Source organism: Simochromis diagramma, unplaced genomic scaffold (assembly GCF_900408965.1).
Source record: "Simochromis diagramma unplaced genomic scaffold, fSimDia1.1 OVJJ01000205.1, whole genome shotgun sequence".
In the NCBI taxonomy this organism is placed as follows: Eukaryota; Metazoa; Chordata; class Actinopteri; order Cichliformes; family Cichlidae; genus Simochromis; species Simochromis diagramma.
In genome coordinates, this window is record NW_024386782.1 from 17,371,764 (window position 1) to 17,396,318 (window position 24,555).

Consider the following 24,555-nt stretch of genomic DNA (forward strand, 5'->3'; position numbering starts at 1 on the left):
GATCAGCCACAGTAAATGATTGATCAAGAGTAAACACATGTGCGATTACAACAGTTAGAAAAGTTTTTCTCTGTCTTTTTTTAAAATCATCTATTGCAACCTTTTTCTATGACATACTTTACAAATGTGAAACTGAACCTTCACTGTGTGCAAAGTTGATATCCATTTATTTAAATTATGATATGTAATGAAATTTTCCGATACCTCACCGAATTTCATGACTCTTCTTGGAGAGGTGAGAGGTTGATATGGACAAAAGAAGATGCGTTAAAATTAAAAACTGTAAGTGGAAAATTAGTTATCATTATCAAAACAAATCCCTATCCACGCACGTTGCGCCTTCGACGCTCCTGATTCGTTGATCGAGGAAACGTGAACGCGCACGTAGGTCGAGTGCAGCACGCAGGTGCGTCATTCAGCGGCTCTTTCAAATTGTTTGTTTTAGCCTTCACCGTGATTAACCAGAGCTGTTAGGTCGCTGTTTAAAAAAAATAAAGTAAACAGCGTCTCGGTATTAAAATTGAAACCGTCTTTCAAATGCTCGGTCCTCAACAGTGATGACAGACAGAAGCTACAATGGAAGAGGTAAAGTTACAAGGCTTTTATAGCAGGTTTAATTAGCTAAAGGGCAGTTGAATAGAAAGCTAATTTACTTGTATTGCTTTTCTTTCTGCTAATGTGCTTCTGCTGCTGCTTTACTCTTTCTAACACACGAGTATGGCTTACTTGAATAACTGATAGAAGGGGGTAAAAAATACTTTTGAAATAACAAATCATCATTTTTACGACCAACCCAGTTAAATATATGAAAGTCGTTTCGGTGCTCGCAGTGATAGCAGTTTTTCTTTTGATCGCTTTTGAGAAACATGGATGTCTTAAATTTTCTACATCTATTATTGATTAAAACAATATATGAAGGCTTAATCTGTTCAGTAGCATCTTAATTAACCAACAAACACTTGGGTTTTAAATGACCAGCGACTTGTGAAAAAAAAAAAAAAAAGCCTCGCAATTACCAAAAGGGTGTAGTTTTGTTTTTTCGGGAAAAAAAAGAAAGAAAGCTTAAAGCAGAGACATTAAATTTAGGTGAGCGGATTACTACTTTAAACTCTGCAGTTACCAAAAAAAGGTACCTTCACGTGTCATTTGTATGATTGGTAGGCAAGGTAGGATTGGAAACTTAGAAAGTTTATTTTCATTCCCGTTTCTCAGCATATGCAAACATTACCTATTGAATTATAGCAATTTTGTTGGACAGATAGAACGTAAAATTATTTCTGTATCACTTTCAGGGGAGTAAGTGAGGAAAAGACGTCTTTTGTAATTTTTGCAGGCTTATCTCTTTACCCCTTGAATGCTGAGCAGCAGCAACCCTTGAAGCTTTTTTTTTTTTTCTAAACTGAGCAGTTTCTGTCATATTTCGGGCCTGCTTATAGAAACAATGACTGGGTTTGTACCAGAGGTTAGTGAGGGTGGTCTCTGCCCATGTAGCTTTCCTTGGAAAAAGACAAACTCTTCTAATTGTTGTCACACCACGTCTTTATAGATATTCAGTTCAATTCAATTCAATTTTATTTATATAGCGCCAAATCACAACAAAAGTCGCCTCAAGGCGCTTCATAGATACAGAGAAAAACCCAACAATCATATGACCCCCTATGAGCAAGCACTTTGGCGACAGTGGGAAGGAAAAAATCCCTTTTAACAGGAAGAAACCTCCGGCAGAACCAGGCTCAGGGAGGGGCGGCCATCTGCTGCGACCGGTTGGGGTGAGAGAAGGAAGACAGGATAAAGACATGCTGTGGAAGAGAGACAGAGGTTAATAACAGATATGAGTCAATGCAGAGAAGTCTATTAATACATAGTGAGTGAGAAAGGTGACTGGAAAGGAAAAACTCAATGCATCATGGGAATCCCCCGGCAGCCTACATCTATTGCAGCATAACTAAAGGAGGATTCAGGGTCACCTGATCCAGCCCTAACTATATGCTTTAGCAAAAAGGAAAGTTTTAAGCCTAATCTTGAAAGTAGAGATAGTGTCTGTCTCCCGAATCCAAACTGGAAGCTGGTTCCACAGAAGAGGGGCCTGAAAACTGAAGGCTTCTCCCTCCCATTCTACTTTTAAATACTCTAGGAACAACAAGTAAGCCTGCAGAGCGAGAGCGAAGTGCTCTAATAGGGTGATATGGTACTACAAGGTCATTAAGATAAGATGGGGCCTGATTATTTAAGACCTTGTATGTGAGGAGCAGGATTTTGAATTCAATTCTGGATTTAACAGGAAACCAATGAAGGGAAGCCAAAACAGGAGAAATCTGCTCTCTCTTTCTAGTCCCTATCAGGACGCTTGCTGCAGCATTTTGGATTAGCTGAAGGCTTTTCAGCGAGTTTTTTGGACATCCTGATAATAATGAATTACAGTAGTCCAGCCTGGAAGTAATAAATGCATGAACTAGTTTTTCAGCGTCACTCTGAGACAGGATATTTCTAATTTTAGAGATGTTGCGCAAATGGAAGAAAGCAGTCTTACATATTTGTTTAATATGTGCGTTGAAGGACATGTCCTGGTCAAAAATGACTCCAAGGTTCCTCACCGCGTTACTGGAGGCCAAGGTAATGCCATCCAGAGTAAGAATCTGGTTAGATACCATATTTCTAAGATTTTCAGGGCCGAGTACAATAACCTCAGTTTTATCTGAATTAAGAAGCAGAAAGTTAGCGGCCATCCAGGTCTTTATGTCTTTAAGACATTCCTGCAGTTTAACTAATTGGTGTGTGTTATCTGGCTTCATGGACAGATAGAGCTGGGTGTCATCTGCATAGCAGTGAAAATGTATGCTATGTCTTCTAATGATGCTGCCTAAGGGAAGCATGTATAATGTAAACAGAATTGGTCCTAGCACTGAACCCTGTGGAACTCCATAATTAACCTCAGTGTGTGAAGAGGACTCTCCATTTACATGCACAAACTGGAGTCTATTAGATAGATATGATACAAACCACTGCAGTGCAGTACCTGTAATACCTACAGCATGTTCTAATCGCTCTAATAGGATATTATGGTCAACAGTATCGAATGCTGCACTAAGGTCTAGCAGGACAAGCACAGAGATGAGTCCACTGTCAGAGGCCATAAGAAGATCATTTGTAACCTTCACTAAAGCTGTTTCTGTGCTGTGCTGAACTCTGAAACCTGACTGAAACTCTTCAAATAAACCATTCCTCTGCAGATGATCTGTTAGCTGTTTGACAACTACTCTTTCAAGGATTTTTGATATGAAAGGAAGGTTGGAGATTGGCCTATAATTAGCTAAGACTGCTGGGTCTAGAGATGCTTTTTGAGTAAAGGTTTAACTACAGCCAGCTTGAAGGCCTGTGGTACATAGCCGATCATTAGAGATAGGTTGATCATATTTAAGATCGAAGAATTAATTAATGGCAGGACTTCTTTGAGCAGTTTTGTAGGAATGGGGTCTAAAAGACACGTTGATGGTTTGGAGGAAGTAATTTTTGAAGTTAACTCAGAAAGATCAATTGGAGAAAAAGAGTCTAACTTAACATCAATGGTACTAAGAGTAGCTGTAGATAATATTACATCTGTGGGATGATAATTGGTAATTTTTTCTCTAATGATAAAAATTTTATTTGTGAAGAAGTTCATGAAGTCATTACTAGTTAACGTTAAAGGGATTGTTGGCTCAAAAGAGCTCTGACTTTTTGTCAGCCTGGCTACAGTGCTGAAGAGAAACCTGGGGTTGTTCTTATTTACTTCAATCAGTGATGAATAGTAAGATGTTCTGGCTTTGCGGAGGGCTTTCTTATAAAGCAGCAAACTATTTCTCCAGGCTAAATGATGATCCTCTAGATTTGTGACACGCCATTTCCTCTCCAGATTACGAGTCATCTGCTTTAGGGTACATGTTTGAGAATTATACCACGGAGTCAGGTACTTCTGATTTGAGGCCTTAGTTTTCACAGGAGCTACAGTATCCAGAGTCGTACGTAGTGAGGAGGTGAAATTATTAACAAGATAATCGACCTCTGTTGGGGTAGCGTTCAAATAGCTGCTCTGCTCTGTGTTGGTACAGGGCATTGGAGATGATAACAGTGGGTGGATTATATTCTTAAACTTAGTTACAAAGATATATATACTGAGGTGTCAGCGCTCGTCATTAAGGGTTCAGAGGAGGGCATCAAACCTCGTCTTTATGAGGGAAAAGAGTTAAAATGACCATATAACATCTCTATACTTCTGTGCTTTCTTTTACTTACGTTTTTTTTTTTTTTCAGGAGGGACCAATCAACTTCAAAGCACTGAGGGCCAAATTTCAGGAAGAGGCTCTCCTGGCTCAATCCAAAACCAGCCGTCCAGCTGTTGCTGAAAAACCCAAACAGATTCTTCCACCTGGAGGTCACTGCACTGTGGTTAGCAGTATTAATACTGCTGCAGAAAACAAGACACCAGCGCTTCCTCGTGTCATTTTCAGAGATGCACTGCGACTGTCTGGAGGCAAGAGGCCGATTTCCTTTCCGCTGCAACCTCAGCGGACCTCCCTGTCATCTCAGCTTACTAATGGAGACGGCACAGCAAGGCATTCTCGATACATGCCGCTGGTGCTTCCTGTCCTGCCCGCAAAAGATCAGAAGACAGAAACACCATTCAGGAGAGAGTACAAACCCGAACCAGAGTCGGGGAAGGAAGCCTTGCCACAAACTAAAGTCAAGAAGAAGGCTTTGCTGCTTCCATTCAAATCAGTCAAAGCATCAAAGGTCAGTGCGGAAAGCGGAGATGAGCCCACATATGGTGATTTGACCACCAGACCGTGTAGCGCTCCTGGTGAGTTGCCATCAGTGGAAAAACAAACCACAGAGGATGGGGCTTCACTCCAAAGTGACCAATCAAACAGTGAATACCCCCTCTCCAGTCCAGATGTCCCAGTCACCCCTCCTTCAGCAGAGACCACAGTCGATTCTGACAATAAAATTATGAGCACTTTGGAGAGGGCCAAGAAGAAATTCTCACGCCGAAACATGTTGATCTCTTCCAAACCCAAGAGCTTGCATTCCCCTGACAACACAGGCAAGGAGTTTACTCCACCACCGAGGACCGCTGATCTGCCCACCCCCTCACCAGTGTGTCTTTCACATCTGGCTTGTATCTCAGCCCGGCCTTTCTTCAAAACCAACAACGCTTTATGCAGTAAGCTATATGCAGAGTGTCAAGAGTGACAAATGTCAAAATCTGCAGTTTCATCATGTGTGTTAATGTTATAACATAAATTATTGTATACATTGCTAATACTATTCATATTTAATGCTTTCCCCCCTCAAGAATCAGCACTGGATAAGCAGCTTGGCAGAGAGAAATCTGAAAATCTGCCAGTGAAGACTGTTGAACTTCATCCACCATGTGTCCCACTAAAGAAGCCTCTGCCTGATCTGAGAACACTGGGGCCAGTGCCGGCAAAGCCCCTCAGACCTCCATTAGTAGATCTCAGCTATTACCATGCGCCTCTGTTTACTGGTATGAGAGTCTCAGGAAGTCTACAGACATGGCCACTGGGAGCAATAGCAGAGAATAGATTTGCGTTAAAAACCTATTAGAAAATGTCAGCGAAGGTTAGCTGATGCGTTTTTAGCAAATTCTGTCCTCTTGCTGTCACATAGACAGTTTACCTGCATCTCAAACTGCGCATTAGGTGTCAGAATAATCTGACAAATTACTTGGGCTGCGATCAGTCATATTAGAAAACATAGTTGACAACAAAAGGTTTCTTGATCTTAAGAAAACACCTGATTAATGTTGGAAAAATAGGAAAAATGTAGGTTTTATTTTAGGTTTTAACATCAGCTGCTGTCTATATAGCGTCAGTTAGAATGATTATTTATTAGCAGTACTCCTAATAACGTCTCAGGTTAAACAGATGCATGTTGGAAAAGGCTATCAGTCTGTTTATAGAGATTAATGTTTCATTTCTTCTTCTTTTTCCTCTTTTTGCATCTTCAGTTCTGTGGCCACAGTTCATGTGCTTAGTCATCAGTGACTTAGCATTATCCTCTCTGCAGTTCACATTATTCCTCTTTTTGTGGTGAGGCCTAACATCTGTTCAAATACTGCTTTTACTTTCTTATTATAGTGGTGTCACCAAACGTTAGCCAAGCAGAGTCTGAGCACCCACCCGTCTCCAACCCTCTGCTGGATGCCCCACAGTTTCCAGACTTTGAAAATACAGAGATGGAAACAGCAGAAAGTGGAGGTGTTGATGTTGCTGCACTAGAACTGGAGGCCTTAGACTTAGTCAGCGCTAACCCTCACACAGCTGTCGACGCTGAGCATCCACAAGCTGACTTGTCAGCGCATGATCCTGCGGGGCCCGGTGTGAGCTCCATCATCCAAGATCTGAACCTTGGCAGTGAAAACATAATACCCCTTGATCCAGCCAGCTTCTCTGAACCAATAAACTTGTTGGAGTTCCCAGAGCCTGCTATACCACAGCAGAGGTCCCAGAGCAAAGAGGTGCTTGTCGATTCTTTTCCTAAATCTCCATCTGATGAAACTGATGTGGGAGTTGCTGAGTGTCAGTCTTTCCCAGAGGAAAGAGAGCTTAGTAGCCACTCATGGTAAGTTTTATAGTAACTGGAATCAGTTTTTTTTTCCTTCTTCATATAACAGTGTGCTGTTTATACATTCCCCTTACAGTGGACATCAACAGGACAGTTACTATGAAACGTATACTAACATATATGAAGATGTTGAGAATATGAACAAATTCACTTTGAGCCAAAACTCCACTAAAAGAAAAGGCGGACTGAAGAGTAAGTACTTCACACACATTTTATTCTTAAAATAAAACCATTTGCAGATATTTATTCTCATTTATAATCACTGTTTGCTTTTGTTTTTTTTACAGATCCATACGTGGACCACCAGCCAAAGGTAACTCATTTTTAAATCAGAGTATATAATCATCTTAGCAACTTTAAAAAGTGTATTTTTGTATCTAGTGTTGTCTTTTTTGGTTTTTTTCTCAAAAGGAGTCATGTGTTAAAAGGCAAAAGAATCCATGGTATGCTTTTTCTTTTTTCCCGTCTTTCATTCCCTCCTCCTCTTCTCGTAAACATAATACCTTTGTTCTGTCATTGACACTGTGACATCCATTCCCTTCCTATGGTTATCAAACTGCAGGGTTTGTGTATCGGGTGAACATTTGGCACATAATCATATGCACAGGTATGTCAGACATGTAAATCTTTTTACTGAACATGTGATTTTAAAAAAACAAGCTACTCGTATACCTAATCCCTTTTTTTTCACATTTTTCTTAGCATGATGAATACTCCCAACCCCGCCGACCATAAAGAACAGAAGAAGCGGGAGAAACAACGATTGGAAAAGGAAAAAAAGGAGCAAAAAGAGAGGGAGAAGAAGGAAAATGAAATGAAAAAGAAGTTCAAAGTAAGGGGGTGATTTGTTTTGAGATGATGACTTTTGATTTTAGTTTCCTTTGGTTACTGTTTATTCAGCTTTTCTAAGTCATCAGTTGGGAAATGTTACTTCCTGAATTTTTAGGTTTTTTTTTTTTTAATAAAACTTCAAACATGGAATCAGTGCAGCATCTCTTCAGAGATGTAAAACATTTTTGTGCTTTACTTTTTTTGCTGCTTCGGTGTTTGTAAGACAGTGCAGCTCATTGCTAAGATGTGACTCCTATAATGTATAACAGATGGATGTGGCTTTAGGGTCTGAAAAAGTACCATATACCTTTCTTTCTAATAGCCAGCAGAGGGTGACACCTGTGTTTTTTGGAAATAAAAATAAAAAATCCTTTCATGTATAACCTCAGTAAATGTGTTCCTGATGTGATCAATTTCACTAACTAGAAGTCTAATTTCAAGTCTTTATGAATACAACAAAACGAATATTTGTTTTCACAGTTTGCCAGCCTGTGAGTGTGTGACATCCAAGGACAGCTTCTGAAAATGAAACCAATGCAGAAAGTGTTAAAAACTCCAGTATCTGTAGGAATCCCCATAGTCTCGTGTTAAAATGTCCAACTTTACAGCATTAAAAAGCTTGTTTACAACCTGGTACAAAAAACAGTTTTCACTGCTGTGGATAGTTCATTTGCTCATAACAACTCTGAGTGGCTAAGTCGATTTTACAGGTGTTCAGACACCGACAGCTGAAGCCGATGAGTAAGTGCTTTGTAATCTTAGCAATAATTAGTAGGGTGTGTGTGTGTGTGTGTGTGTGTGTGTGTGTGTGTGTACGTTGCAGCCGCAGGGTTTATGAATGCAGCTTGCTCTTCAAGCTTGCAAAAATTAGCAGATTAATTGGCACTCCAGCCTCCGTCCATCCTAAAAGAAAAAAGACAGGGCAGTGGTCAAAATGTTAATATTGAACCTTAAAACTCTAACATCATCGTGGATATGTCCATCGTTTACATACAGTCTTTTTCGTGACCTCGTAGGTGACAAGGGAAGAAGAGCCAATGTACCATGCCATGGTGATGGTGACCAGTAAAGTCCGCAAGAATGATCTGCCTGTGAAGAGCGGGGACACGGTCAGCATTATCCGCACCACCAACTGCCCCAAAGGCAAATGGTTGGCCCGAGACGCCAACAACAAGTGTGAGTTCACTTTTGTGTTATTTGTAAGTGTGAAATAAGAATGGCTTAATAGCATCTGGACTTTAAAAACATAGCATGGATACAAGAGACGTTGATATAACAGGAGTGTTTCCACATTTGGTGTCATTACTTTGCTGCTCTCTCTTTGCAGATGGTTATATTTCAGTGATGAATGTGGAGCTAAATATCAATGAGATGCTGGAACTCGGCAAGAAGGCTCAAGCAGCAGGGCGAGGAGGCAACGTGGAGGGAGATAACATAAGTATTGGAAGCAGGTACTGGGAGCACACTGATCAAATTTTTAGTTTCTCAATTAAAAACAAAACAAAACAGTGCCATGATTTACTTTTTTCTTTGTTTTTCAGATCCTCAAACCAGCCTTTTCTAACAAGCAGTTGTAAGTTTCAGGAGGCTCTGCATGACTGACTGAGTGCTGCTGCACTGAGGCTGGATCCCAGCCAGCATCACTTAACTGCTGTCATCTGCTTTACGGCCGGGTGTTATTTTATGATACTGATGGAATTCATGGGCTTTCATTAGCATTCTTGTCAGGCTTCATTGTTTGTTTTATTCCTTTTTCCTTCTTCACACAGTCACAGATGACAGTGAGGAGTGGGCCTATGAAGATGAGACCCTCTCACCATTCAGTGAGAGCCAGTAAGATGTTTGGCATTTATTCAAAGCAGCTTTTTGATCAGTGTCACTTCTAAAAATGACAAATGAACATTAAATATTCTTTCTCTTCAATTTGGGTAGCAGCTTTTCTCAGCAGACGGCTTCAGTGCCCGAGACGTGTGAGTACATTTTTATGTCCCGTCTTTTTGAAGTTGAAACGGGCCAACAGAAGATGCCTACCCACACCCCCACCCTCTCCTGTTTAAAGGGAACTCTGGTTGTTTTATGCAATGGCAGACTGCTGCAGGGCTTTGATGTGCACTTTTACCATATGTTTTTCTTACTTCCTTCCTCTTCAGTCTGCATTTTAACTAACCCCGTTCCTGTCTCGCCCTTCCGCTTACACCTCTGCCCTTCATTTGTTCACTTTGTCAGCATGTGTTCATGCTGGTGCCCAGAACACACCGAATGACGCCAACTTGGATGGCCTGCACTCGCAGTAAGTCTCAAACACGGATGTCAGAGCAGACGCATTATTTCCCTTTCAAACCCTTCATAAACATTACTGCACTGCTTCTTAGCAAGGGTATATATACTGTGTTGTGGACTAATTTATGATCACTTACTGTGTTAATGAGCAGGTAAATATTAAAGGTGGAAGAGGAGCAAAAACAATATTGGGACACATTTTACAAGGTCCTTGAAGCAGTAGCGATACAGGGAGTGTTTCTAGAGACCTCCACTGATTACAGGAGCGACTAAAGACTATCATTGCCACACTGGATGATAAACTTAAAAATCTTAGCTGATTAACAGTCTGCCTGAGAAAGCCGAATCACCAAACCGAGAAACCGGCTAACTGCTGGGTTCTCTTTTTGTTAACCTGTTACTTGTGTATGATTTTTCTTGATTGGCATCATTTTCTTTTACAAAATGATTAAAAACTCCAATTATAATCATCTGTGAGGTATTCCAGTTTATTCTTTTGTGCGAGCAACTGTATAAATCTAAAAGCTATTCAATTTGTAATCACATCCGACAAAGGGAGGGCGCCAGCTGGTAAAATATTGGCCAATTTACTTTGAAATTTAAGCGAAACAATTAATCAGAAGAGAGAAAAGCTGCTGATTGTCTAAGTGAGCAAAGCTTGAAGTCCAAAATATTGGGATATTTTAAATCCTAAGTGGCAGAAATGGTTAAATAACCAACGCTTGCTGTTTTATTTAACCTACTTATCAACATCTTACTAATACACAAAGGATCGCCACTATTAATTTTTGTTTGTTTTTGTTTTTTTTAAACTGTGGATTTGTAACATAAGTTTTCTTCTTTTTTATGGAACACTGAGTTTAGGTTAAGCCTAAAACTAAATTATAAAAATTGACTTTGATAGCATTGCCTTGAAGGCTTTTACCTTAGCTGAAGGAAGCTTTTTGAGCCTTTTATAACCAGGCTTTTACTTTGAAACCTCAGGCCAATACAAATTTGATAAAACGTTTTGTCTTCTGTTCCAGGAAGTACAAAAAGTAGCCTTTAATAAAAAGCTCTGCTTCAAGGAGGTGTTGTGTTGGGTTCTACTCACCCTGCACAGTCTTGTTTCTGTGTAAGAATTTGGAAGCTGGACAAAATAAAACTAATTTTGCAACATTACTTCTGCTCTTCAGAATTAAGCATGAAGCCCTGCAGAAGTTGGCAGTCTTCTTTCACCAGACCAAAGATGAACTTGGTGATGTCCATGATGATGATGATGGAGCAAAGTTTACAAGGTTTTATTTTTGTAACCTTTAACCTCAGACACTATTTATACAAACTTGTCATGTTTCTAGCTGCTTGTCTTTATATTCAACAGCACTGTTCTTTCCTCTTCTTGTGTCCTGTTTAGCCATGAACCTCAGAGTAAGTGGTGTGTTGTTTTGTTTTTCCCCTCCCCTTCTCTGCCATGGCTCCACTGTTGTCACCACATGTCGCCCTCACTGATAATGGTGAAGCTAAACACAGGGTACTCATACACACTGGAGACTTTTTCCCTAATGGAAAATAACTTGAGAAACCTTTTATCTGCTTTAAATGACCTGGAGTCATACTGCTGTTAGTTATTTTGCGTTGCTGGTTGTTCAAAGCTGACGTGACACTTGTATCTGCTCGTCTTTATCTAGACTTCTTGAGTGCGGTTGAGGAGCCTCCATATCCGTAAGTGTCTCCTGTTTCCTTCTGATCAGAAAGCCTAACTTTGTTATTATGACAAACATTAAACTGAGTACCCATAGAAGCATGTACTGTAATACTTAGGGTTAGGTAAGATGTTTTTTTCTTTCTCATAAACTGTTGTAATGCCCTGTGTTCTTCTTGACAGTGAACAAGAAGTTGACTTCACAGAGCTGGAACTTCTTCCTCCCCCACCGCTATATGCTGACACCTGATTATCACTCTGTGGAGCTTGATGTTATGACTTTGACCCTCTGCTGTGAAGAAAAAAACCCTCATGAATACTAATTGAACTGTGATATCACCTACTTTTTGCGAATAGTAGTTGTTTGTTTTTTTTTTTGTTTGTTTTCATTACTCTGGAAGTCACTGAGATGAGTAGATGGTGCACATATTAAACCGTTACACTTTGTCTAAATACCAGTAACAGTAGTTAAGTGTTCACTTGTGGTTGCTTAGTTATGACTGTTTCCAGAAATGTTGTTTACATTTCTTTCTTTCTTTTTGCTGTTGTTTCAGTGTAACATCTAATAAATAGTTGACATTGAGTTATGCCTTTATGACACCGTTTGGTTTTCCTATCCTGTTTGTGTACAGTCTTTTCTTATGACTGAGTTTGAGGCAGTGGTGGGGGAACTCCAGGCCTCAATGGCCGGTGTCCTGCAGCTTTTAGATGTGTCCTTGATCCAACACAGCTGATTCAAATTGCTAAATTACCTCAACATGTTTTGAAGTTCTCCAGAGGCCTGGTAAAAAACAAAACATTTGATTCAGGTGTGTTGACCCAGGGTGCAATCTAAAATCTAAAAAATGCAGGACACTGTCACATGAGACCTGGAGTCCCCCCCCCCTCTGTTAAAGGATCCCAGTACTGAGGCTGTGCTTATCAGGGTTACAAATGATATCTTAAGAACATATGATATGGGCAGGTGTTCTATCCTTGTATTACTTCACAAATGTGTTCTTTACCTCACGCTGGCGTCCTCAGTCCAAAGACATGCACGCTGGAGTGAAATGCTCTGTGTTCATTGATATAAATGAATAATCTGGGCTGGATTTAGGTGGTGGCTGTGGCTCAGTAAGTTAATTTTGTCAACTGTAATTAACTTGCATCTATTGCAGTGTATTTAAGAGCATGTCAGGCGTAGGTTAAAAGTACTTTTTTAATGAATGTTTGTGTAATAGGTGAATGAGGATAGTACCAAGAAAGCACTTTGAGTGCTCAAATTGCTTCAGTCCAACTGCAACCCTGAATTGGATGAGCAGAAGAAAATGGATGAGCTCAAAGTCTGCAAAATCAAGGAAATTTTCCTACTGGTTTTTCCCTCCATCTATGAGTTATTTAAAGTGGAAAATGAGAACTTGCTCCAGAATTTGAAGGAGGAAAAAAAAGTTTATTTTTCTTTGCTTTGTTGCTGCTGTTGACTGGGGCGCCCCTCAGCCCTGAGAGGTGAGTGGGGTGGTGGGAGTCCCCACCGGGCACATGAAAGAGGAGGAGCCGGAGGAGGGGTTTTCTTGAAAGGCTGTGACAGGACCTATCCCTGCGGAAACGAGTAAAGGATGGTTCGAGGAAGGTGAGCCAGGAGCGAGTAGTTTCCACAGTGTTTTCCAGCTGACCAAAGAGACTCGCGTGACCGCTCCTACTTAGGATTCCTGTAGAGACACGAGAAATAAACTCCAACAGCAACCAATTCATTTTTATTCTGCTTCCTCCTCCTTTTTTTAACCAAACACGCAAACGCTTTAAATGCAACGCTGTCTGATCTATGAGAAAGCCATGGCAGCCAACACGAAGAACGGCGGGAGTTCGCTCAACAACAATAACTGCAAAGACCACAGCAGGAGGAAGCTGCTGGTCGGAGTGGATCTGTTCTGCCTGTTTTTAGGTAAGAGTCGCATCACGTTACTGTGGGCACCTTTGGCGGGAAGTTTGCGGCTTCTTGCTCGTTTCATTGTTACTCCTGGCGTGTTTCAAACGGACGGCGGCTGCCCCGGCTTATACTCGATACCAGGGATGCCGAGCTCGTTTGATGTCGTGACACTTACTTTAAGAGAAAACTAGTTTTTTACTGCGCATTTAATTCCCGAGGCTTCTCAATATAAGAAAAAGAAGTGCAGTTTCACGTAGAAATGCTGCAGCATGTGGAAGAAAGTGGACTCTGCGAGACTCTTTGGGCGGAAATTGTAAGAAACAAATGTGTGAAAGTCCGCCCAGGCTGTCCTGTATTAATAAAGCTGAAAAATTTGGTAATTCATTCATTGTATTTATTTATTTTCTGTGGAGGCGTAAAAAGAACAGGCATGTAGATTGTGGGGAAAACGGAACTTTACTGTCATTTAATGATTTATCGGTAGCTTCATTACTGTAGTATGTATGGCTGTGGGGGAAAGTCTTAATCAGTAGAAAAAGCTGTAGAAAAATTCTGAATATTCAGTTTAAAGGTCAAAATGTATTCCTTATTTTCCAAAGACATCCACATTAAAGTCCTTCCCAGGCCGATTCTAGTCCTCAGACCATATGTTTGACACCACTGAGTAATAATATAAATGTATTTTTCCTGTAGTTCATTTGTGATATTAAAACACTGCATTTGTATCTCTTTTCTTTATGTCTGCTGTAAAAATGTGTATTAAATAAGACAAAGTGATAATATCACATGTGATTCTGCCACACCAGCTTTCACAAACTTTGTAACTGAAGCAAAGCATTGGCTACTCTGGCCTGTTTATTTAGCTATTAAAGTACATGTGGTTTTCCAAAAATTACATTAGCTTAATCCCTAAAAAATGCAGTCCAAGTGGAAAGAAATTAATAAAGTGCTCCGGGAGGGGATATACATTTCTTTGGTCTCCACCCACACCTGTATGGACTTCTGCTTTGACTGTTCATTTTATTTTCCAGAATGGCCCACATTCCAAAGCAGCAGGAATTCTTCAGATCTGAACATCTGGCATAATATTTCTGTGTGTGTGGTGTAATTAAGGGAAGTGGTGAAAAGGTCAGAGCTGCGTGTGTGTGTGGATCCATTCTGGTCCTGTGATGTTCAGCAGCTGCACACACTGGGTGAAACATTCAGAACATGAAAGTCCCAGTTTTAAAAGTGGGGAGGGTGCTGTGTGGTTCAGACCTTTGACTTCATTTTCTGCTGTGATACAACCACATGTTTGCATTGTGTTGTTCACTGGAATATTGGTGTAAAGTCATGATTGCAAACACCGCAGCAGTGGTAAGATAAAGCCGCAACTATACTGGATAGCGGTAAAGCTATTGTTAACAGTGGTTTAGACTACAAACAATCTTACTTTGACAAGCTATATTTAGTTTAAGTGTAATTTTATTTTTTGTATCTCTGTGGAGGGTAAATCCCCGTCGTTTCTTCTGTATGTACACAACTTCCCACAGAGACGCTTGTCAACAAACCATGAGTGTTTTTTTTTTTTCTGGCTAAAGATGTGGCTTGAACAGAGCAACCACAAGGAGGAAACGTCTGGCCAGCGCTGGTTAATCACCACTTCTCCTTCATTCTCACACACTGATTTGTACTTCTGGGGAAAACTGCATCCCAGGATGTTGCTCCCCAGCTCTGTCATGCACTGAGTGAATGTGCTCCCCATGGACCTGCCAGTGCATGTAAAGATAACAACAGGGGGAGTCGGCTGGATGAGGAAGTCATGCTGATTCAGTGTTGACTAGAACTGAATTGGGAGAAGGAAAAAGAAAGATGCCCCTCAATCAGCCCCGGGGCGAGGGGGTGATTGGGTTCACGTTTACTCTAAGCTGTAGCAACTGACTCTCCAGTTAATCGCGTGATCACGTTTACACGTGCCTTCGCCCAGCTTCACAACTAAGCTGGTGATTGGCGGTTAATGGGTAACGATCTGATTTTTTTTTTTTACCACACCTTTCCTTTTTTTTTTTTTTTTTTAAATCCCTTAAGGCCTGCTCACCAGAATGAGGAAAAAACAGAGAACCTCACTTTCATAATGCGTTTCATTACTAATTGTAATTGGATGCGTTGGAGGCCAACACAAGCCTCTACAAGCAAAACTGAAACTAAAAGTGTCTTTGTATTTAGAATTTGGTTAAACGGAGCCTTTGGGAATAGTAAACATGAGCTTTCTTTCTGAAACGAGTTATTTCCAGTTAATCCAGTTCTTTCCAGGAACTCGTAGGCTCCTAGATTCCTTCTTGTGACACAGTTTCCATAAAAAAAGCTTGACCCACAGACCTTTTGGAAAAGAGAAAAGCACTGAGGTGTTCCAGTTTAATAAATGTTTGTGTTAAATGATATTGTTAGTCCAGTGTGGCAGTCAAGATGTGAGATTCACATTTGATTTCACTGGGATTTTCATTAAAACCCAAGCAGGCAGACCTGCGCCAACCCCCCACCCCCCATGCTGAAATTGTGAAGTAGCTCAATTGCTGAATGACTGTGTGTGTGTGTGTGTGTGTGTGTGTGTGGGGGGTGAAAACAACTTCATCTGTGTATATGTCACAGCTGCTGCAGACGTGTATGTATACTTTTTTAGGCCAGCAGACAGTGAGGGATCCCTGCAAGTGGAAAATGTGCGTCTGTTTGTTTTTAATAGCCGTGTTGGCGAATGCCTCCTGGAGTATAGTGAGGATTGAATTCGGAGTGTGCGTTTACTGCATATTTATTCTAGTTTCCACAAGGTGTGGCTGCATGGAGCTGTCAGATCTTGATGATGTGTCTTCTGCCGTGTTTTGACGTTACGCCGCGCTCATTCGTGAGCTGAAAAAGTCATCATCGGTCTTTGTTTACGGGGTTTGCTTATTTTCACATTTTGTCTCCACAGTTGTTTTGGAGAAGACGTGCGAGAAGGAGATCATGAACTGCAGAAAAAGAAATCTTCCAGCATTCTGCTTGTTTTTTATTGTCTTTGGGCCGATGCTGCTAGCGCGAAAGGCAGACTCACGCCTGCTGACTGGTGTTGTTGTTGGCAGTGATGAGGACACCCTCCCCCCCCTCGCCCTCCCCCCCTGACTTTTAGATGAGGGGAAAAGGAGGAAGGAGGGGAGGGAAAATCCCAAGATGCCACACTCACTGCTGATGCTGCAGCTCTGTTTCGGATGCAGGGGGTCAAAGGACTGTGGAAGAAAAACCTGAGGCAAGCAGGGGTCACATTTTTTCTTTTTTTTTTTTTATTATATATTCCAATCACCGCTTTGGAACCGTTGACCTCACGCTGGTTCCTCAAAAGCTGTGACCTCTTAAGTTCATCAGGCCATTTGCCATCCATTGGTTTCTTTCCATCAGTCTCTGGCCTTGTGGTTTGTGGGTTTGCGAATGTGTTTAGATGTGGTCGCAGGGGTCGGGGCTCTCGGGTCAATGTGTTTCGCATGTAGCATTTTGAGCTTCTGTGCCCCTTTTTATTATTATTTTCCCTCCCTAAATCCTTTGTATCAGCAGTTTGAACAGACTAAGTCCCTGCTTTGGAAAGGCTTGTGTTGCTCTTTTCATAGCCAGACTAACCAAACTGAAGGGATCAGACATGCAGGATTTAGCAGACTTTAAACTGCAGTGTATTTTTACAGTTCCAGAGCTGTTAATATGTCCCACCCTGCGCTTTTTCTTTTTTCTTCTTCACTGGACCTGCTTCACAGCCGCTCCATCCAGGTGTTTGTTTGAAGAACAACAGTGAAAGCGAGAGAATTAATAATGTGAATCCTGCTGAATGTGGCAGGACTTACCCCGGCATTCAGAGTGCCAGAGTTCTGTCTGTAACCTGAGCCCAGCCCACAGCTGAACCTTCAAAGGCACCCCCGAGTCAGCTGTGTGTTTGTGTGTGTGTGTGGATGTAAAGGGGCTCAGCAGTGACTGGAGCATGTGTTGACATTTATTTTGAGAAATTGTGCCCGCTCCCCCCCCCCAAAACGACCACCAGTCTGCTTGTTTTTCTTTGTGTCTGCAGATCGCGGACGTCTTCAGAGAGTGGCTCGAAAGCTAAACGGTGCTTTGAAGTCGTTTGAAAGTGTGTTTTCCAAATTCTGTCCGAGATTTGAGGCCTCCCCCTGGGTACCCTCGAATATCAAAGTCCTCGCTGAAGTCTGTTAGGAAATCGACGGGGAAAATAAGCTGTTTTGGGGGGGGTTGGCTTGCATCTTAACTACGCCCACTCTGTTTGTTGTCGGAAGACAAATAAGATCTTTTTGGCACTTTTGCCGAAAAACACTCAGTCTATCGGACACAAACACCTCCCCTGAGGCGTCTTTTAAAAGGGCCTTTTTAAGAGTAAGAGCACTTCGGCAGGAAAGGAAGGAGGACTGATAGCGTGTGTTTTTTCTTGTCAGTTAACTGCAGCATTGCCTCCTAAGAACAGGGCCCATCTTACCCTCTTAATGGGAACTTGAAATCATTTGATGCTATTCTCGGCTCAAGCGGTTCACTTAAGTCAAGTGCAAAATGGTGATGATTTAATTTAATGGTTATCATTTTTTCTTCTTTTTACGATAATGGGAAAACGGGATGCGATAAGCTCGTAAACTTACTGTAAATGTTTTAAATGTGTTTTGTTTTTTCTCTCTGTTGATCCAACGCGTCTGTGTTTGTGGTCCTGTGTCTGTCCAACCATGCAGTGATGCTCGTTGCCGTGCTGTTGCACAAATTTCCCTTCCCGCCTTACCAGAGAGGATTCTCCTGCAGTGACAGCAGCATCAATCTGCCTTATAAGAACAGCACAGTGTCCACTGCGCTGCTCACGGCAGTGGGCTTCACTGTGCCTGTGGTCTCAGTAAGTTCCTGCGCGGTGAAGTAAGAAAACGAGAGAACACGTCGGGACGCTCTCAGTTCATTACCGGCTGCACTGTGACACCTTAGGGGGGGTCTGATTGGTTCAGCAGCCTCTCGCTCACTCTGTGGTTTTGTCTCATTGACTGTAAATCATGTACATTACCGCCAACCATTTTCCACTGCGCGGTATCGTTAACTTTCAGATTTAATTGCTACCCTTCAGGCTGCCTCGGTTTCCATTTATTTCACTGCTTCAATAAAATTAAATATTTTACACTTTAGAAATGGGACTATATAATAATGCAATTACCAGCAACTCCCTAAGATGATCAAAGAGTCATCTAGTCTATGAAATCTTAAATGATCCTAAAAACACACACAGTTTCCCACACTCTTGCTTATGTACGTTTTTAAAAAAAGACTTTCAATTCACTAAATTTTCTGTCGTCTGCTGGGATTTGGATATATGCGTTATCCCAAAAATAGATATCTGAGCTCGTTTTTCTATCAGAGAGAATAAGTCAGTTTTCAGCTGGCTTGGAGAGTTACAGATAAGTCTGAAAGCAGTGATTGTCCAAAATCCGTCTTAAAACGTGTTGTAGTTTAACAAAACTGGAATAATTTCTCCATCGGTTGTGGATGGCAGCCACAGAATGAACTGAGCCGGTCCCACGTGTTCGCTCGTTACCTCTTGCTTGTATCCGCGTCCTCCTGTAATTTGCGTGGCATTAACCCAGCACCTCCGTCTCTCTTTCTCCCTCTCCCTTTCTCCTCCATCACCCATCCCCACCAACCCTCCTTCCTCTCTGTGCCGCTCACTGCTTCTTCACACTAGCCGGCCTGCCTTTCTTGGTCATTGAAACCAGCGCAGTTCAGCCTTACCATAGAGGCTTTTACTGCGACGATGAGTCCATCAAGTATCCGGCCAAAAACGGAGACACCATTAGCGACGGTGTGCTCAGCGCTGCTGGCATTCTCATCTCCATCCTCTCTGTAAGTCCTCTCACCCTGACCACTAATGTCATCACCTCCTCTCATGTTTTTGCACCTTGCCCATATACTAGCAGCACCGTTGAACTGCAGTTGATGTTAACCACATCCTTTGTCATCATCCATCAGTCTTTATTCATTGTTACAGCCAAGTGTCCAGCGCAGACGATTTGTAGTAACGCTGTTACACTTTTCCAGCTGTTAGATTAGAACAGTTGTGTTTTCCACCAAGTAAACCTGCAATCTTCTCTGTGCGCTTTACTGTATGTGCTGAGAAATGCGGGGTTTATCGCTGGGCTTTATCTTACAGTTGATGCGTTCTGGCCATAAACTGAGATTGTCCCGGGAGATGGCTGGAGCGACGACTCCTCGTACCTGCACCATCACACCTTATTATTCGTTTCACCCCGTTCTAGATAACAGTCAGTCAACATCTTCTCAGGGCTTTGCCTTGGGGGATGAGGGGTGGGTTTTAAGATGATTCGGGTGATTTGAGTAGGTTTTTGGAAATTCCTGTGAGAAAGCGATGACGACGAACCTGTGCACATTTCCTGGATATCAAATCAAAATTTTTATTTGCCACGATGATGAAGCCCAACGGCCCTTTCTGCTCCAGATAATGTTGCTGCTTCAGGTTTCAGATGGCCATCACCATTCACTGTAGAGAGAAGCCTAACATTTCACAAACACCTCAGAGTGCACAGCTGCACTGAGGCTCAAAATAATCCAATAAAAACACTTATAACTGCATATTTTAATAGTGCAAACACTAAATATATCTTAAGCTATCATCCTTATGAAAATAAGGAGCGAATATTTTAGGTATCCTTTCTGGAAAAAAAATCCATGAATAGTTTGGAATTAGGGTCCACAGAAAAATCCCCAAATAGGCGGAAGGTCGACTGTGAAGATTAATTCTATTGTTCTAGTGCATTTCCAGTTCACTAGTTACGTAAACGGTTATTAAACATTACATCTCAGCAAACTACAAACCTTCAGCATGCATTAAAGGCCTCACACTGGTGATCACAGTAAAGGAACTGTGGTACGATACCGTAGATTCTTTGATCGTGGTTTTAGAATTGCGACAGGATAAATGCACACACAGTATTTTAAACAAATACCACTGACATGCAAGAAAGTGAGCACAAACATCCAAATCACACGCAATAACGGATAAATAAGATTAAAATAAATGGACAGGCAGCCTGGACAGGAACATGGAGCATACACACATTAATGATAATAATGATGATGATGATGATGATGATAATTCTGCTCAGCGCTGCTGCAGCACATGCTGTCACCTGACAGAGCGACATGTCGCCGGCTGTCATCATCTCGCCCTGCAGTCACCAGAGCAGACTCTGGGCCCTCAGGGGCTTTTAATGGTGAGGAGACCTGGCTGTGCAATTATGGTTGATGCAATGGTTGTTTGGTTAAATACTGTAATTGCTGGGGTGGAATTGTGGCGAAAGCCCCAAACAAGAAGGCTCTGCCAAATATCGCATTTTCCCCTGGCGCAACATGACTTTAAAATCCACGTTTTCTTTTTTTTCTTTTTCCCCCCCTGGAGCGTTCTGGCCAACCTCTGTTTTCTGAACCAGAAGGCGCAAACATTAAGCCATTTAGTGCTTCATTTCCCACTATAGAACTAGAATCCAATGTGTCGTAAATGATTTATGCCCAACTTTATTAGAAGGGAAGAAAACACTGTGTCACTTTGGAAATGCGAAACTTTCGACATAAGCCACAAATTAGTGTCCTGCCCCACGATTATCTTTGAGGTTTCAGGGCAACAGCCATAGATTCTCGAATGCCAGCTCGTTCGCAAAGTATAAAACAAAACAAAAATCTCTCAAAGAAGGAGAACCAGATGTTTTGTCCCCCTTCCCCTCTTTCCCATGAAAGCCGCTGAGCTGTGTCGAGCCGGCTCTAAAGGCCTGAATGGTGGGAAAATGACGCGCTCGCACTATCAGCTTGTTAAATCTTCTTAAGGGGCTATCCCTCCCCAGAGAGACTTTCCCAGAATCCGACTTATTTCTGTGCCGCTCGAAAGAATTTCTTATGAAGCTGAGACACTAACATGAAAACAACTCACACGTCCCTTGTGAAATCTGAGCTGTTTCGGTAAGGCGGCCAGCGGAGGGGAAAAACAAACGTGCCCCCGACGTGCGCCTGTGGAGTCTGGCCTCCAGAATCAGACACAGCACCCAGCTCAGCGATTCTCCTGATTAGAACCACCGGGGCCCGGCCCCTCCTCCGATGCTGACTTCCATCCTTCCACTCTCGAGCTGAGACAGCAGCGGATGAGGAGGGAGGGGAGGAGGGAGGCTGAGGGGGGGTTGCGAGGCGTTTTTGAGCTCCCGCAGCTGTTTTGAGTTATCTCCTCCTAAACACGCCTCACTCCATCAGTCGCTGGTTTAGACTGCGGTCTATTTACACACTTCTAGAAAACTATACAAGGTGGACTCGGTCTGACACCCCCCTCCCGTCGTCTCACTGTTGTTATAGTTGTAGAATGGCACAGGTAAACACTTCAAACTCTAAACAAGCTCTTCTCGAGCCCCTTCTCAAAGAAATCACTGCATTCTCGTAGCTGTAATAACAACATCTACGGTCTTAATAGTTAATAGTGTGTTCATTATTTATTTGTTCTGATATTTAAAATATAAATGAATAGAAGCTCCCTCAGGAATAGGTCTTTGTTGTCTTTGTTACCAGTCGTGTCACTGACATTGCTTTCCCGTCTCTCCCCCTCAGATTATAATTGGTGAGAGCTACAGGATCTACTTTTTGAATGAAGGCTCCAAGTCTTTTGTGGGGAACCCGTACATTTCCGCTCTGTACAAGCAGGTCGGGGTGTTCATCTTCGGCTGTGCAGTCAGCCACTCCTTCACCAATATCGCCAAAGTGTCAGTGGGCCGTCTGCGTCCTCACTTTCTTGACGTGTGCGATCCTGACTTCTCCACGGTCAACTGCTCTCTGGGCTACATCACTGACTACCAGTGTCGGGGCCTGGAGAGCAAAGTTCAAGAGGCCAGGTATAACGGGCAAAGCTCAAAATGTTCTAAATATCCCAAGTAAAATGCTTGATTGGCTGCTGTGTTTTTAAGCCGTTTCAACATGCTGACTGCCATCTGCTCTCCTCAGGAAGTCTTTCTTCTCTGGACATGCATCCTTCTCCATGTACACGATGCTTTATTTGGTGGTAAGTTTCTGACCTTTTTATTCTCGTAGCATCTTACTCATCCTGTTATTCTCTGCATGAATACTCAGTATGTCAACGTCTCTCTCTTGCAGTTTTACCTCCAGTCTCGCTTTACTTGGCATGGAGCCCGTCTGCTTCGCCCTTTAACCCAGTTCACCCTCATCATGATGTCTTTCTACACCGGCTTGTCCCGCGTGTCTGATCACAAGCACCACCCCACTGACGTGCTGGCTGGTTTCGTACAAGGAGCCCTGGTGGCTTACTGCATAGTGAGTGGCTGTGTTGCAAACTAGTGCACTAGATTTGTTCAGAAATCGAAGAGAGCTCAGGCTAAATCTTTCTAATAGAATGATGCCATTCTAGTGGACAATACCCTCGCTTTTATTTTGAAAGTTCAGTCGCTGCAAACCAAAAAGCCCACCTTGCGTTTCTCTAGTGGCTTCTTTGCCCACCAGGTTGGTGTTGTGGATGTCCTCACTCTCATTAAGCTACTTAACAAGAGGGGATCTTGTCCAATCATTAGATTTTCTCCAACTACTATCCTACTCCTGCATCACCACAAATGTTTATCTGTAGAAAATTATGCTTTTTTTTTTGTGTGTGGATGCTGTTGGGGTCTATATGTTAAGTCTTAGGATGACAGTGAGCATTATCTATGGAGCGTAAACTAAAGGTTTCCATATCAGTATGTAAGAAAATGACAATGGTAATGATGTTCTATATTGGGTGAGACTGTACCTTGTAAATGATGCAAAGATCTTTTCCTTACATCATTTAAACGCACAGTCGGTTTATAATTTATGTTGCAAAAAGCATGTTTACAAGTGGAAAAAGCAAAGGGACCACATACAGAACCCTGAGGAACACCAAACTGTATTTCTAAAGGACAGAAAGTACGAGTGAAAGTAGGAGGAATAAGACTTTAAATGGGAGGAAAAAAATACATTTGTCTAGTACTGACATACTCATAAAAATCCCTCCATGTAAACAATGCATTGTCTATTTTCTATCTTACATTCTTAATGTTATTTGATTACATTTTAAACATTTTTAAACATTTTGCCCCTTTGCGATGCTCAGACGTTAAAGGAGTGTTCTCTCTATGCTCCCCACAGGTCTTCTTTGTGTCAGACTTGTTCAAGCCCAAAGGAAGACGCTCTACTTTGTCTTCAACCCCTCTGAAGAAAGAACTTGTTCCCACCGTAGACATCAGAGAGCGGAGCAACCACCTCATCATAGCATAGAGAAGGCTGCAGAGTGACTGTATATAACCCTGACCTGTGCCTTTTTCTTTTTTTTTTTTTAATTAAATCACAACTACACAATACTGAATAATGGAAACTTCAAAGATCTGGAAAATGCAGACAAATCCAGAGTCTTGAACATCTCACTGGATGAGAAGACGCTGCGGAAAAGCAGTTAAGCGACTTTAGCTTTCTGAATGGAAATTTGTCTTTATTTCCCCTCCGATTTACCAGACGATCTCAGAGTGGAAAAGAGAGCTGACCTCCTTTTGATTAAGAGATCCTTGTCCCTGTTTTGTGTTATGAAGATTGCTGGAGATGTCAACTGTCAGCTTAGAAATGGCAGCTGTAAACAAAGCTGTGCGGCTTTCTTGCCTTAGCTGCATCTATGAGTCCCGGGGCACTACTCTGCTCCTGCCACTCGCTCACTGTGTGACCTGTCCTAACAAACCATGGCAACCAAACAAATTCCTTAATTTCAGGAAGGATGTTGTTTTCGTTTGGTTTGATTGCAACACAAGCAGTCTGTGTGATTTATAGCACTAAACTCAGTATTCTTTGTCACCACTTGAATGACATAAAGTGAAGCTTTTGGAAAGCTTTGTAAGCCGTCAAGTTTAAAAAAAAAAAAAAAAAAAAAATGTGCACGATGTAATGTTGCTAAGAAGCTGCACATAAGTAACAGTAGTTGGGAAGTACAGTGAAGGCGTATGTTTTGGATGTGGGCCTGTTTCTGCTGGGCAGGACAAGCCCACACTGAGCCATTTAATGAAATGCCTGTTGTATGTACCAAGCGGGTACTCACAAGTGTTTGAGGTGTGTGTGTGTGTGTGTGTGTGTGTGTGTGTGTGTGTGTGTGTGTGTGTGTGTGTGTGGCCTTTATGGCCAGTGTACCTTAATGTCAAGT

At 42.0% G+C, this 24,555-nt stretch overlaps 2 protein-coding genes across 6 annotated transcripts; both read left to right on the forward strand.

Moving 5' to 3' along the window:
• Window positions 1–408: 408 nt before the first annotated feature.
• On the forward strand, window positions 409–11,864 carry si:ch211-188c16.1 (uncharacterized protein LOC562677 homolog). Of its 4 annotated transcripts, none has more exons than XM_040022412.1 (19): window positions 409–585; window positions 4,291–5,200; window positions 5,333–5,524; window positions 6,138–6,621; window positions 6,701–6,816; window positions 6,912–6,937; window positions 7,036–7,067; window positions 7,187–7,231; window positions 7,327–7,456; window positions 8,472–8,631; window positions 8,783–8,906; window positions 8,997–9,028; window positions 9,225–9,288; window positions 9,388–9,425; window positions 9,682–9,745; window positions 10,911–11,012; window positions 11,096–11,142; window positions 11,403–11,436; window positions 11,600–11,864. In XM_040022412.1, exons 1-19 carry the CDS (start codon window positions 577–579, stop codon window positions 11,664–11,666), a joined length of 2,676 nt encoding a protein of 891 aa, XP_039878346.1. In that variant the 5' UTR covers window positions 409–576; the 3' UTR covers window positions 11,667–11,864. The 4 variants fall into 4 exon arrangements, with proteins under 4 accessions (XP_039878346.1, XP_039878348.1, XP_039878350.1 ...); XM_040022414.1 differs by having other exon boundaries at window positions 9,391–9,425; XM_040022415.1 differs by having other exon boundaries at window positions 410–585; window positions 11,129–11,142.
• Window positions 11,865–12,364: 500 nt separating this feature from the next.
• On the forward strand, window positions 12,365–24,289 carry LOC120727854 (phospholipid phosphatase 3-like). Of its 2 annotated transcripts, XM_040022418.1 has the most exons (7): window positions 12,365–12,529; window positions 12,637–13,337; window positions 19,039–19,196; window positions 21,957–22,237; window positions 22,347–22,404; window positions 22,497–22,673; window positions 23,520–24,289. In XM_040022418.1, the coding sequence occupies exons 2-7, from the start codon at window positions 13,199–13,201 to the stop codon at window positions 23,646–23,648; spliced, it is 942 nt and encodes a 313-aa protein (XP_039878352.1). In that variant the 5' UTR covers window positions 12,365–12,529; window positions 12,637–13,198; the 3' UTR covers window positions 23,649–24,289. The 2 variants fall into 2 exon arrangements, with proteins under 2 accessions (XP_039878352.1, XP_039878353.1); XM_040022419.1 differs by lacking the exon at window positions 12,365–12,529 and having other exon boundaries at window positions 12,633–13,337.
• The last annotated feature ends 266 nt before the right edge of the window (window positions 24,290–24,555 follow it).

Bases quoted from the DNA above. Each gene is read 5' to 3' on its own strand.
- LOC120727854 (XM_040022418.1), top strand. From the start codon at position 13,199: ATGCAACGCTGTCTGATCTATGAGAAAGCCATGGCAGCCAACACGAAG. The intron at 13,338-19,038 runs GTAAGAGTCGCA...TCTTCACACTAG, and splicing joins TCTGTTCTGCCTGTTTTTAG to CCGGCCTGCCTTTCTTGGTC. The intron at 22,238-22,346 runs GTATAACGGGCA...TGCTCTCCTCAG, and splicing joins AGCAAAGTTCAAGAGGCCAG to GAAGTCTTTCTTCTCTGGAC.
- si:ch211-188c16.1 (XM_040022412.1), top strand. The intron at 5,201-5,332 runs GTAAGCTATATG...TCCCCCCTCAAG, and splicing joins AACCAACAACGCTTTATGCA to AATCAGCACTGGATAAGCAG. The intron at 7,457-8,471 runs GTAAGGGGGTGA...GTGACCTCGTAG, and splicing joins AAATGAAAAAGAAGTTCAAA to GTGACAAGGGAAGAAGAGCC.